Source organism: Impatiens glandulifera, chromosome 8, assembly GCF_907164915.1.
Source record: "Impatiens glandulifera chromosome 8, dImpGla2.1, whole genome shotgun sequence".
NCBI classification, from domain to species: Eukaryota; Viridiplantae; Streptophyta; class Magnoliopsida; order Ericales; family Balsaminaceae; genus Impatiens; species Impatiens glandulifera.
The window spans coordinates 2463772-2476627 of record NC_061869.1 but is presented as its reverse complement, the minus strand read 5'-3'; the positions used below and the strand labels follow the sequence as shown (position 1 = coordinate 2476627).

The following is a 12856-nucleotide window of genomic DNA, read 5'->3' as shown; positions in this document are numbered from 1 at the left end:
TATAAACAGATTTTTAATATTATATATATTATAATATATTAAAAATTTATATTTTATAAAAAATAAACTTAAAATTCATATTGCTCGTTTTATATAGGTTATTTAAATATTTTACTTAAAATTCAACTATCACGTCCTTTCTATTTTCATTTTGATTCCATCGGAAAGTGTTTTAGATTAAAATGGAGGTTATAACAATTGGTAGTCATTCTAATTTTCTTTTAAAAAAAAAAAATCTCTATTCTCATCAATTAATTGACTATATATATCAAACAAAATATGAATTACCTTTTATTTGAATATTTTATAATTTTTTTATTAAATAAAATAAAAATACTTAATAAATATATTTTTTTTATAAAATATTATATATTTAATTGTGTTTATTTGTGTTATTTTACGCCTCGATCAATTACAAAAACAAAAAAACAAACATGAGACAGAATGAGTTGGTCGTCTTGTTCGTCATAAAAGCATTAGGCAAACAAACTAATGGAATCATATGACTCTTTTTTCCGCCTACCGCCAAGAAGAAGAAGAAGAAGAGAGAAAAAGCAACAAAAACGTGTACACGGAGGAAGAGGAGGAGGGCAGGCAGGCAATGGCATGGCCCATGGCGTCTTTCATTTTAACACGCACCAACCTTCCAAATTGATAAACAAAACAGAGGTATAAAGTCAAATCCATAGACCTCTCTTTTCTTTTCCAATTCGAATGATTCTCCTTTCTGTAATCTGTCTGATGAAACACAGCTGTTCTTATCTACACAGAAACTTAACTTTTTTCGCAGGAACCAATCTCCACCTTTTACTATCTCTGTATCGCCATGAATGGGAAAGCTAGTGTATCCAAGGAGCTGAACGCCAAACATAGAAAGGTTCACATTCATACACATATTGCACTGATTAAACATCTCTATAATGATCTTACTCTCCTTTCTGCTATGATTTCATTGTAGAATTTCAATTTTCCTGTTCTAACCAATCTTCATTTCATATATACTGTTAGGTTGTCAAATCTGTTTGTTGTCAAATCTGATTGAGTTGGGTTGTAGTTAATCTTGTTTGGGTAAAAAAAAGAAGAAGGATTATCAAGATAATCTAAAACTGCATACCTACAAGACTATTCTGCCCTTACATATTTTGCCCATTTCAAATTTCATTCATTACCCATTGGTTAATTGTTAAAGAAAAGAAGGATATTTGTGCCTTTTTATGTTTTCCCAAACAAACTTGATTCATTTGGATTATCTACTTGGTTTCTTGAGTAATTAAGAAAATGAAGAGAATACATAAACAGAAAGAGAAGCATTTATGAGCTGACTTGAACATTAACGTGAATTCAATCTGCAGATATTGGAAGGACTTCTTAAACTACCCGAGAACAGAGAATGTGCAGACTGCAAAAGCAAGTAGGTTCATTGGTTCGATATGTTGGAACCAAGAAGAAACGTGTTAGTTAAGCAATATTGTTCATTTATTTTGTTGTTGTTTTGTACTGCAGAGCTCCAAGATGGGCTAGTGTAAATCTTGGAATTTTCATATGTATGCAATGTTCTGGGATTCACAGAAGCCTTGGAGTGCATATATCGAAGGTGGTCAATTGTTCTTCATGTTACCATCTTATAAGAAACAATAACACGATGATTTCATTATTGATGAACTTGGTTTTCTTTCTGCAGGTAAGATCAGCCACACTTGACACATGGCTCCCGGATCAGATTGCATTTATTCAATGTGAGCATCGTTATCTCATATGAAAATGCATTTCGGTTGAGAACCTGAATTTTTATTTTTTTACTCTACTTTGCAGCTATGGGAAATGAAAAATCAAATAGCTATTGGGAAGCCGAGCTGCCACCTAAATATGATAGAGTTGGAATTGAGAATTTCATTCGGGCAAAGTGAGTATAGGTCAATAACTGATTAATCAAGTTTTATTCTCCTTGAGTAATTGTTAAGTGTGGGCTTTTCTAGGTATGCAGATAAGAGATGGATACAAAAATATGAAAAATCAAAATTTCCTTCCCCAACCAGAGAAGAGAAGCTTTCACCCATGGAACCAAATTCAAGAATTAATGGTGGAATGGGATATAAGGAGAATATTAAACAGTTTCGAGAGGAGAAGAAAATCCCTCAGCTTATTCTATGTACAGAAATAAGTTCTGCTGCAAACCATTCTTCTCCTAAAGCATCTACCCCGGTAATGTACAGTCACGCTTCATTATCCTTGTTTGATTAAACTTCCTTTCCCCGGGTTTGTTCAAAATGTTCTTGCGTTGATACCGTTCAATATAAGAAACATATACAAATTCATTTGATATGAAAGTGTTGTTGTTTGTTTGATTGTTGGAGCTTGTTTTATGTGGGTTATTTGAGATTAATCAAACTAATCCAGTACTACCCAATCAACAATCTACTCACAGTCAAATATTAACTAAAATATCGTCTTACCCCTAATGTCTTTTTACCCAAATAACTTGATTTTCTATCATCTATATCAAAAAAGGTTATTTGGAAATAACCACAGATCACAAACAAGGCCTTAGACATATTGTGTCATTGTGTGTCCATTTGCAATAGTCATATTGCATATTCCACATTTGATGTCTCTTGCTGATTTTGTTTCAATCATGTCATGTCATGGACTTTGTAAAATTTAGGTGACTCGTGATCAAAGAGAAGAAGAAAGAAAGATGGAATCAGAATCAGTAAAACCGGTATCCAATTCCACCAATCCTCCAGCATCAACGGTCAATTCCACCAATTCTCCAGCATCAACTGTTGATTATGCTACTGAACTGTTCAATTTACTCTCCGTGGATTCTCCTTCAACTTTTAATCATGGCCAATGTATGAATATATCTACATATGTTCATTCCTATTTCTTTTATTTTCTTTTGAAGCCGATGTTGTGCAGTTTAACTATATATGACTTTTTCAGCTTTTGAAGCAGAAAGGAAGATCCAACAAACATCAGGAATTGAAGACTTATTTGCGGATGTACAATGGATAACTTCTCATACTACTACTGCTGATAAGCCTCTACAAGAAGTGAAGAAAGACAACACAAATCTCTTTGTCAAGGTATGTTAGTGTGATACTTTTTATTTTCTTCTGCAGTAACCAGCTTACGAGTTAAATTTGTCTTGATCTAGCCGTGGAATACTTTTATGTCAAATTATTTGATGGATTTTGTTTAATTTGTTTTATGTTTCTTTGTTTTAACAGCATCAGCAACAAGTCTCACCATCAGCAACTCAACAACAGTCATTTTTCACATCAGCTGCAGCTCCAGCTCCAGCACCATTGCATTATGGATTCAATGCCACACAATTTCAGGGTCAAAATTCAAGAGGAGGAAGTCTTAATGGTTACGGCCAAGTTCCAGGAATGACCACGAATACAATGCCAATGGTTCTTCCGCAGAAATATGGGCAGGTTTGGAAATTTTTATAGTTTACTACAAAAAAAAAAAATAATATTATCTCCTTTTATGTTCTTATGTTTTCTTTCTCTAATGTCAGATGGGAAACATTACAGGAACCGGAATCTACTCTACACCTAGGTAAGATAGTTTCGAAACACAGTGACAAACACTATTTCTGTGTAGGTTTAGTATTAAAATGACACTTTTTTCTTGAAATTATGCGATCCAAGTTTTGATTTTACTAAAATGTAAATTTGAATCTGTTGCTTCCAGTAATGTGTATGGTTCAACAACGCCTGTTCCGGCTGTCAAAGGTGTAAGCCCTGTAGGAATTAATGGATATCCGACTAGGTTCTCGGGACCAGCAGGATCCATTGGAGCTCAACAATCAGGAAGAGATTATGATTTTTCATCACTCACACAATTTCAAGGAATGTTTGCTAAGAAATGAGCATAGAAAAGGTCTTACTTTTTATTTTCCTTATTCAAATTGGTTCAAGAAAATAGCTTAAAATTGGTTCAAGAAATAGCTTCAGATTGAACAACATTGCATTGAAGGCTGCACCATGAGTTCATGATTGTCGAACCAAGTGTGAATGCGCCCTGCCCTATGTGCGTCGGTGACAGTTTCTTATATGTAATAATTTAAACGCGCCTTCTCAATTGTGTTATTTCATTTTAACCCAGATGGGAAAATATTACTGTGTAAATAAATATGCTGTGCTTTCTTTAACACCATTGTTGCCTGAGGTTGCAGTATGGCAACTCAATTTTACTCATATATTGGATTGTGAATATGCTTAGATAACTAGGGCTTGAATTATTTAAAAAAATCTTGATTACTGTTGATTTTGTGAAATTGAATTTTGTTTGGTAAAATGAAGTATAACATATTAATATATAATAATAAATAATTTAAATAAAAGATATTTTAATATTTTAATTAATTAAATAAGTAATTTGATTTATAAGAGAGTAAATAAAATATTGTCTAGAAAATTTTATTCTTACCCTGTAAATTAATATATTATTTTGAAAATAAATAAAAGTACCAAATTTGGATAATGTACTTGCATCTTTTTTAAATAGAGCCGTTAACTGCTTAATTTGGGATTGTAACTAAATAATCCTAAATCTAATTATGTAACTTTTGAACTTCTATTTTTTTAAGGATTTTTAAAAAAATATAAAAATTCCAAAATTCATGACATATAACTAATTACAATCTATTTAATGAAAATTCAAAATTTCTTAAAAAATAAAATCAATAAAAGCTGGTCTAGAACTAGACCGGGTATACATGACAACTCAGCCGCCTCCTCTCTATTCCAACGGTCATCTTTGTTACCGTTACATTTTTCTCAATTTTAAATTTCTGAAACCGACCCCACATAGTTATAGAAAGAATATCAAAATAGCCCCTAACTTTAATCCATTATTTTCCACATATTATTTTAATAAATAAGCCCTCAATTTTCTTTTCCACTTATTATTTTCAGTCCTTTTTATCTTATTCTCCATTTAAAGGTATAAAATGATTCTTCTTTTAAATAGGGGGCTTATTTGAATATGTTGGCCATCTAAAAATGTACCTTTTCCCCTCGAATCTAACGGTCAGGATTTCATCACCACAAGATCCACGCTTATATATGAATCTTCCATTTTCAAATAAGAACGCTCTCAAAAACTCATCTTCTTCGCCTGAGAAAGGTAAGAAATGGCGATTTCTAGAAGCTGGATTCTCTCTCTGAAATTCATATTTCTATCCATTACCGTATTGTTTATAGCTATGTTGTTGAAATTCTCTGTTCCATTGATTATAGACTTTATAATCTACCAGTTACCTTCAATTTGGGAGTTTATAGCATCGTGGCTGAAACCTCCATATCTCTATCTAATCATTAACTGTATCATTATCTCCATTGTTGCATCTTCAAGCTTCCATCAGAGATCGGATTCATATGATGATTTATTCAAGTCTTCGGTTATAGATCTAGAATTCGAACTCCAATCAGAGGAATCTAGATCTACATCTAGGTCTGAAGATGAAGATGAGTTCGTTATCTCGAGATCGAATTGGACGCCATCGCCACGAACTAACTCGCCGGAGAAACCTATGGCTCTGTCGAGGTTTAGCAATCGGAAACCTGCAAGAATCAGTCCGGAAGGTAAATCGAGAATTCGATCTCGTTTTCATTTTGAATTAGTGATTAGATTCTGAAATTAGATTATGAATTTGATTTCAGCTGCGAAGGTATTGAAAGTGGCGAAGCCGAAGAAGAATGAAACATTGGAGAACACATGGAAGACGATAACTGACGGCCGTCATGTGCCGTTGACGAGACATCTTAAGAAGTCGGAAACGTTTGAGAATTACGGCTGTCAAAATGATGGTAATGAATCACCGAAGAATCGGATAATGAAGAAATCGGAAACGTTCAGAGATCGAACTAACTACTGTAACAACTCTCCGCCCTCGTCGACGTCGGTAAGTCCGTCGCCGGGAAAGATGCGGAGAGAACCGTCGTTGAGCCACGACGAGCTGAACCGGCGAGTGGAGGCGTTTATAAAGAAGTTTAACGACGAGATGAGGCTGCAGAGACAGGATTCTCTCAAGCAGTATTCGAAAATGATGAGCGGTGGTATCCGTTAGATATTTGAAAATAATCTATCTTTTTGAATTTATTTTATTGCAAACAAAATGGAAAATTAGAGATTTAATTCATTTCATTGGCTGAATTTTAGGTTGGGGGTTGTAAATTAAAAAACTTACTTTCATATAGAGAAGAAATGAATTATTCTTTTTGAGTTTCATGTTGAATTCAATTTTGTATTTGCAAAATCTTGACAAAAATGAAATTGGTATCTATAAAACAAGCAGGTAAATTAATATGACAAATTAAAAAAAGTACAACACTATGGTTTGGTTTTGAAAATTAAAATAGATTTTTTGTTCTAAACAGGTGTGAAAATGGTAGCCAAGCCTTGATCGACTGTTAACTGGAGCTTATCGTAAGTCATTAGTGACTTCTGATCACACTTATAAGTCCCGTTCCCTCTTGCGAGAACCTCGCCATCAGAATCGATGATCCCGCCTTTGGTTTGATCGTCGGTTCGTGAACCAGGCTCCAAAACAAAGGCTTTTACCTGTTTTGTTTTTTTGGGTAGTTAGGAACAATATATTTATTACAAAAGAATGTGTTTTACTGAGTTTACCTTGAAATACATAACATAAGGCGACTTGACGTGATTCCCGTTATTCATATTGCTCATTAACGACAAGAGACCCAATTTACTAGGGCAGTCTCTTGAAATGATCGCGTCAATGTATCCGTCCGAGAACTGCATATTGACAACTAAATTAATATACATGTAAAGAAACTAGACATTCTCTTAGGACCATTTGAAAAAGTGTTTTCAAATAAATTTATTGATGGTTTCTAGTGTTTCCAAATGGAATATGTTGGAGAAGAGAAAAAGACCTGAGCATTGGGTGCAGCCATGGTGTCTTCACTGCCCCATGGAACATTATGAAGCCACACAGAAATAAAAGGACCATTGAGCGATCTCCAATTTGACGTTTCCAAATCAAGAACAGGCCCTTCATAGCCGGCCTGTTCACCTTCCTTAACGTGCTTATTACTATGATAAGCTTCAGCCACACCTTTCTGACCGCAGGGCTCTCCAATTGTTTCAAAACCAGGAGCAGGAACAAAATGAATTTGTCCATTATATCTTCTCAAACGTAAAATCCTTTGAAGACCCTGCCCGGAAAGAGATTAGAGAATCAAAACAGGCAGTTACATAATTTACACAAGTTGTTTTTTGTAAAATGAACTTACGTAAAAATCTAGACGGGCACTTCCCATCCATCTATACTTTTCAGATTCAATATCAGTATCTGCCACTAAGCCTATAAGCGGGAAAAAGAACACCTTGAGAAAACAACAGTCGATGTGTAATAGTAACAAAAATGTTTTTTTGTTTTGTTTTAGTATTCCATACCCCAAGCGAGCATCAAGACACTAAAGAACTTAGTATCTCCTTGCAAAATAGTTGCGACGTCCAAAGAACGCTTGTGTCCTACAATCAATATAAGAAACTATTAATAACACAAGATAAACAAAAAAAAACATGGGCTAGAGAGAAGACTTTCAGTATATGTCGAAAAAGTAGTTACATCTAGAGATAAACGACTAAAACCCTAGAGCAGAACACATATTTATAAAGATCCCTTTCGGGTCACCAAAACTCTTAACAAAAATTGAAACAATTCCCCTAGAAAACTGAAAACATGGATGATCATCGAATAAGGTTAAGGTTAAGAACCTCGAATAATTGCAAGAATGGAATCGGTTGCTGTACAAGGAAGTCCAACTGAATCAAGAAGTGATTTTGCCATGCCATTTCCAGTTCCTCAACACAAAAACAAATGCTGATGAGTATACATACAAACCCTAATCAATGATAGGAATTAAGAACATGTAGATTAGATTACTTACCAGCCGGTACAATTCCTAGAGGTGTCGATATTGCATCTTTCCAATCCTTTCTCTGAAGCAGTCCATTAACTACCTACTACAGTTTCAAAACACAGTGAGACACGCAAGTGTATCTGAAAACGATTCCAATTGCAGAAAACTCTCAAAAGGTTAAATCTATATAGGGTTTGACATCATCCATCATATGCAACAATATTCTAACACAGATCATCACTGAAACAACTTATTAGATCAAGAACAATAGAAGTATTATAATCTATGAAAAATTGGAGATGATATTCAAAGTAACAGACCTCAACCAAGATTCCATCTCCACTAACACAAACAATCCCATCATATTTTGAGAAATCCAATGATTGAGCAACTTCCTTAGCATGAAGTTGGTATTGAGTTTCTGAGAGTTTAAAACCAATGAAAAGAAACAATAAAAACGAATTCTCAATAAACTAAAGATTTCTTAATCCATATTCCAGATCAAATCCACAAACCTAACAGAGTAAATTCAACATTAGCATCATCAAGTAGAGGTTTAACTTCATCAAGGAATATCTTAGAAGCTGATTTCTTCCCTCCGAATGGATTCAAAAAGACAAACAATCTCTTCGGTCGATCTGCAGCATACTTGAATTCAACTCCAGAAAGTAAAATGAATTTAAAAATAACAGTATATGATTCATTGATTTCTCCATTATAGTTAAATGAAATCAGAATATACTTAATGAGTCGATGCATTCTTGAAGCTTTTGGCACCACAATCGGAGTGATTCCTCCGATAATGTTTCGAAAACAAAGGATTTCCTCATCGGAACTCCTCCAACACCGACACAGCATGTTCCTCCAGGCTTCTCAACGATTGCCTTGACCTTAATTTTGGAACCTTCAACGGAGAAACCTAGAACTTCCTTCTCAACTATCAACTGTCGGTTGCTGCCGCCGACCTCAGTCCATCGGATCCGTCCGCCTGAGGTAAGTATTGCCGGAATCGCAATCCCGTTGAGAAGAACTTGGTCGGAGAAAACCGCCTCTCCGCCGCCGTGATAATCCATTTCTCGACAAAAGTTCGAGCTTATAGATCGTTTTCCACGAAAGCTGAAAGTTCGTCCGCTATCAAAGAGAGAGATGTCCAAGCTAACACAAATATACTTTATTTATTTATTTTATCTATTTTTCATGTCCTTTTCAAATGAATGACGATATTTCCAACCACTAAATTACATTTAATTTTTTAATTAACTGTTTTATTTTATTTTACTTTTTTTTTTAAACTCAAACAAGTGTCTTTTTCTGACCATGACGATATGCATTGAAAATAAATATATATGGATAGTTTTTAGGTGGATATTAATTAAGTTGTTTAATTAAAGTTTCATTTAAGATTTCTCGTTCTTTAGAAATATTATTTACGGTAAAATTCTTACAGATGATATTTGGATTTATAAAAAAATTGTATTATGTCTAGTCGTATGTGCTATGAAGATGTTGAATCGACAACTCACTTACTTTTACATTTTCGATGAGTGATTAGTATTTGGAGTGTTTTGGAGAGTATTACTAGGATTAATTGAGTGATGCCCGAGTCTTTGAGTAATTGCTAAAAAGTTTGGATTGATACGGCTATTATGGTAGACCTACATATTTGAGTTACTATTTCAACTAGCATTTAGCCCGTGCATTTGCACGAGTAATAATATAAAAAACCGTGAAAAAAATTACGGATAACATTTTTAATTTTATTTTTAACCGTTTTAAATTTATGGGTGGGTCAACACATAATCCGACCCAAGTATCCATTTACTCAACATTATTATATATTAGTTAGTTAAAAAGTTGAACTTATATTAATATTAAAACGTCCCGCATTTATCAAATTTGGTGTTTGAATTTAATATATAAAGTCTTTGTACCCTAGTTGGTTAAAGAGTTGTACTTGTTTAATTTTATTTTTAACCGTTTTAAATTTAAAAACGGGTAAACCCACAATCCGACCCAAGTATCCAAATTAACCACAGCTCTCGACCCGGCAATCCGGACACTTTAAAAATTAAGCATCATTATATATATATAGATTAGTTAGTTAAAAAGTTGAACTTATATTAATGTTAAAACGTCCCGCGTTTATCAAATTTGGTGTTGAATTTAAAATATAAAGTCTTTGTAGCCTAGTTGGTTAAAGAGCTGTACTTGTTTTGTTAGGTTGCAAGTTCGAAACATACCTCTAGCATTTTTAATTTTATTTTTAACCGTTTTAAATTTAAAAACGGGTAAACCCACAATCCGACTCAAGTATCCAAATTAACCACAGCTCTCGACCCGGCAATCCGGACACTTTAAAAATTAAGCATCATTATATATATATAGATTAGTTAGTTAAAAAGTTGAACTTATATTAATGTTAAAACGTCCCGCGTTTATCAAATTTGGTGTTGAATTTAAAATATAAAGTCTTTGTAGCCTAGTTGGTTAAAGAGTTGTACTTGTTTAATTTTATTTTTAACCGTTTTAAATTTAAAAACGGGTAAACCCACAATCCGACCCAAGTATCCAAATTAACCACAACTCTCGACCCGGCAATCCGGACACTTTAAAAATTAAGCATCATTATATATATATAGATTATTTTTTTGATGGATTATCTAGTTTGAGAGAAATCGTGAAACTTTTAGTGACCGTAGTAGTCTGATGTGTATCATTTATAATGCTATTATTATAAAATTTTCTGAGATTCGTTCAGTAAAACCACTAGAGTATGTCGATGAGTTAATCGTTCTTCTCGAGGATTACGAGCTCAATAACTTATTGAGTACCATTTTTTTTTTCATGTCATGTTTAAGCAAAAAAAAAAAAAAAAAATTATATGCATGGACATTTTTCAAAAAAATAATAAAAAAAAACTTAATTTTAAAAAAATAAGAAGAAGAAAGCCTTTGAATTTTAGGAAAATGGAGAATAACTCCTCTAAATTTTGAAAAGTAAAATTCCTCCCAATTTTGTCTACCTATAGTCCCCTATTAATAACCATTTATTTTTTAAGAAAAAGTACAATTCATTAATTGTAATGAATTGTCTACCTGAATATAATCAAGATATTAAGATCACATGTGAAAAACAATTTTGTATGACCCATATCATTTATTTTGACACCATTAATGACATTTAAAGTTGTTTAGGGCAAACTAGAGTGAGGCGAATTAAGTGTTTGTCGATAATCATCCATTCCCTTTTTTTTAAATAAAATTATAAAGGAAATTAAAATTATTTTTTTTATTTTAATATCGATTAACACTAAATTAGGTATCTCAATTGTTGGACATTGATAACAATAGACTTGAGTCATGAAAAGAATATCGTTTTCCATAAAGAGCTTATTTGATCTTTGGGTTTATAAGTTTTTATAAAAATAAAAATATTTAAACCTAACATCATATTATTTATCTAATTACCTCAATCGAGCTTAAATTGAACCGTCCAATATTTCGAAACAAAGTTCGATATAAAAAAACCCGTGTTATTAGTGAAGGACAAATTTACAATATTTTCTATATATTAATAAAACATTGATTAGAAGCAATCTTTTGCTTATACTCTAATACGGGTTGCAGACTTTTGTGGTGATTTAAGGAATAAGTAGTGAGAAAGACGCAATATATTGCTTAATGGATAATAATTAGTATTCCATATAACAACCAAAATAACTTTTAATCCAAGTTTCATATCATCTTGATTAGACTTGTCAATTGGCTTTATTTGTGCATCATAGATATTGATAGTGGTTATTGAAACAACAACTTCACTTGATTCAAACAAAAATTGGACAATTTTATTTCTTAGTTTATATAATTAATCATGCCCACTAAAAGACATGGATACAAAACAACTATTAAAGTCATTACTAATTATGTTTGGTTCCTTCATAGTTAAGGAGAAGAAAAAGATATACAAAGATACTTGGATCCTTTTTCTACACTCTTTTAAGAATAATTTGATGCAAAAGTCCAAAAATAGCACATTAAGTTCGAGCTAAACCGACTGTTGAAGGAATTCAATTTATCGTATCAAAAAATTTCATAAGTTTATGATAATTAAAAACTATATATCACCAAACCCTTTGTTCATATTAAAATGATCATTTATTTACATGTCACCATTTTAGAATAGCCATTAATTCTTCATTATTGATATTTTATAGTTTTTTTTTCTAACAAACATCAAAATATTATTAAGAATGAATGAAAAACAATGAAGTACAATATATTGAAATGAAATCCTAAACATCCGATTGTATGGTACAATTCCAAAGTTCAATGTTGCTAGGCGCGCACCAATGCCTGAAAATGTGTGGCTTTAGGAGGAACTTTCTATGAAGAAAAGATGAGAAAGCATTTTTCATCAAAATGATTGATGATGCTCGGTCACATGGAACAAAATCATCAAATCTATTAAAAGGGTAATGGTAATCAATATGAATGAAGTTGATTTAAATAATGATATCGGGATATACGAAAAACATGATTCTCGAAGATAATTGAGATATTTGTTTTTGCTTCTAAAGAAGAGAAATGGAAGAACTATTATTTGATATTAAATGCTATTATAGTTATATATTGTGATTATAATTATAGTTAGTATTAGGGCCGGTTATTAGGGTGGGCAAGTTGGGTCACTGCCCAAGGCCCTAAAATTAAGAAGGTTCTAAAAATTTTTTTTATGCAGTATTATAAAAAAAAATAAAAAATAGGCTTTATGTTTCTTTCTACTAAGCTCTCTCTCAAATCTTTCTCTCAATAATGACTCAAAAATTTAATTAAATCTTTGAAATCCTTCTCGAATCATCTTAGATCGTCTAAGGCCCCAAAAATAACGTGATGGATAGATATATAAGTTGGTAGTACGAAAATAATTTTCTCATTTTTTTTTTCACACATAAT

General features: G+C 32.5%; 3 protein-coding genes across 3 annotated transcripts; 2 read left to right on the top strand and 1 right to left on the bottom strand.

Moving 5' to 3' along the window:
* The first annotated feature begins 524 nt into the window (after positions 1 to 524).
* On the top strand, positions 525 to 4167 carry LOC124911274 (ADP-ribosylation factor GTPase-activating protein AGD5-like). The gene is made up of 12 exons (XM_047451733.1): positions 525 to 669; positions 791 to 877; positions 1353 to 1411; positions 1504 to 1594; positions 1682 to 1736; positions 1813 to 1903; positions 1977 to 2202; positions 2663 to 2852; positions 2944 to 3086; positions 3231 to 3440; positions 3527 to 3567; positions 3703 to 4167. Exons 1-12 carry the CDS (start codon positions 607 to 609, stop codon positions 3878 to 3880), a joined length of 1434 nt encoding a protein of 477 aa, XP_047307689.1. The 5' UTR covers positions 525 to 606; the 3' UTR covers positions 3881 to 4167.
* An 849-nt stretch (positions 4168 to 5016) lies between these two features.
* On the top strand, positions 5017 to 6243 carry LOC124911277. The gene is made up of 2 exons (XM_047451735.1): positions 5017 to 5597; positions 5676 to 6243. The coding sequence occupies exons 1-2, from the start codon at positions 5147 to 5149 to the stop codon at positions 6080 to 6082; spliced, it is 858 nt and encodes a 285-aa protein (XP_047307691.1). The 5' UTR covers positions 5017 to 5146; the 3' UTR covers positions 6083 to 6243.
* A 30-nt stretch (positions 6244 to 6273) lies between these two features.
* LOC124911276 (sphingosine kinase 1-like) lies at positions 6274 to 9052 on the bottom strand. The gene is made up of 10 exons (XM_047451734.1): positions 8647 to 9052; positions 8420 to 8542; positions 8225 to 8325; positions 7932 to 8004; positions 7759 to 7845; positions 7435 to 7512; positions 7272 to 7342; positions 6912 to 7193; positions 6646 to 6771; positions 6274 to 6576 (listed from the first exon to the last, which is right to left on the bottom strand). Exons 1-10 carry the CDS (start codon positions 8975 to 8977, stop codon positions 6385 to 6387), a joined length of 1464 nt encoding a protein of 487 aa, XP_047307690.1. The 5' UTR covers positions 8978 to 9052; the 3' UTR covers positions 6274 to 6384.
* Positions 9053 to 12856: the final 3804 nt, after the last annotated feature.

Bases quoted from the DNA above. Each gene is read 5' to 3' on its own strand.
- LOC124911274 (XM_047451733.1), top strand. From the start codon at position 607: ATGGCCCATGGCGTCTTTCATTTTAACACGCACCAACCTTCCAAATTG. The intron at 878-1,352 runs GTTCACATTCAT...TTCAATCTGCAG, and splicing joins TGAACGCCAAACATAGAAAG to ATATTGGAAGGACTTCTTAA. The intron at 3,087-3,230 runs GTATGTTAGTGT...TTGTTTTAACAG, and splicing joins ACACAAATCTCTTTGTCAAG to CATCAGCAACAAGTCTCACC.
- LOC124911277 (XM_047451735.1), top strand. From the start codon at position 5,147: ATGGCGATTTCTAGAAGCTGGATTCTCTCTCTGAAATTCATATTTCTA. The intron at 5,598-5,675 runs GTAAATCGAGAA...ATTTGATTTCAG, and splicing joins TGCAAGAATCAGTCCGGAAG to CTGCGAAGGTATTGAAAGTG.
- LOC124911276 (XM_047451734.1), bottom strand. From the start codon at position 8,977: ATGGATTATCACGGCGGCGGAGAGGCGGTTTTCTCCGACCAAGTTCTT. The intron at 8,543-8,646 runs GTATATTCTGAT...AGTATGCTGCAG, and splicing joins AGAATGCATCGACTCATTAA to ATCGACCGAAGAGATTGTTT. The intron at 7,846-7,931 runs GTAAGTAATCTA...TTTTGTGTTGAG, and splicing joins TCTAGGAATTGTACCGGCTG to GAACTGGAAATGGCATGGCA.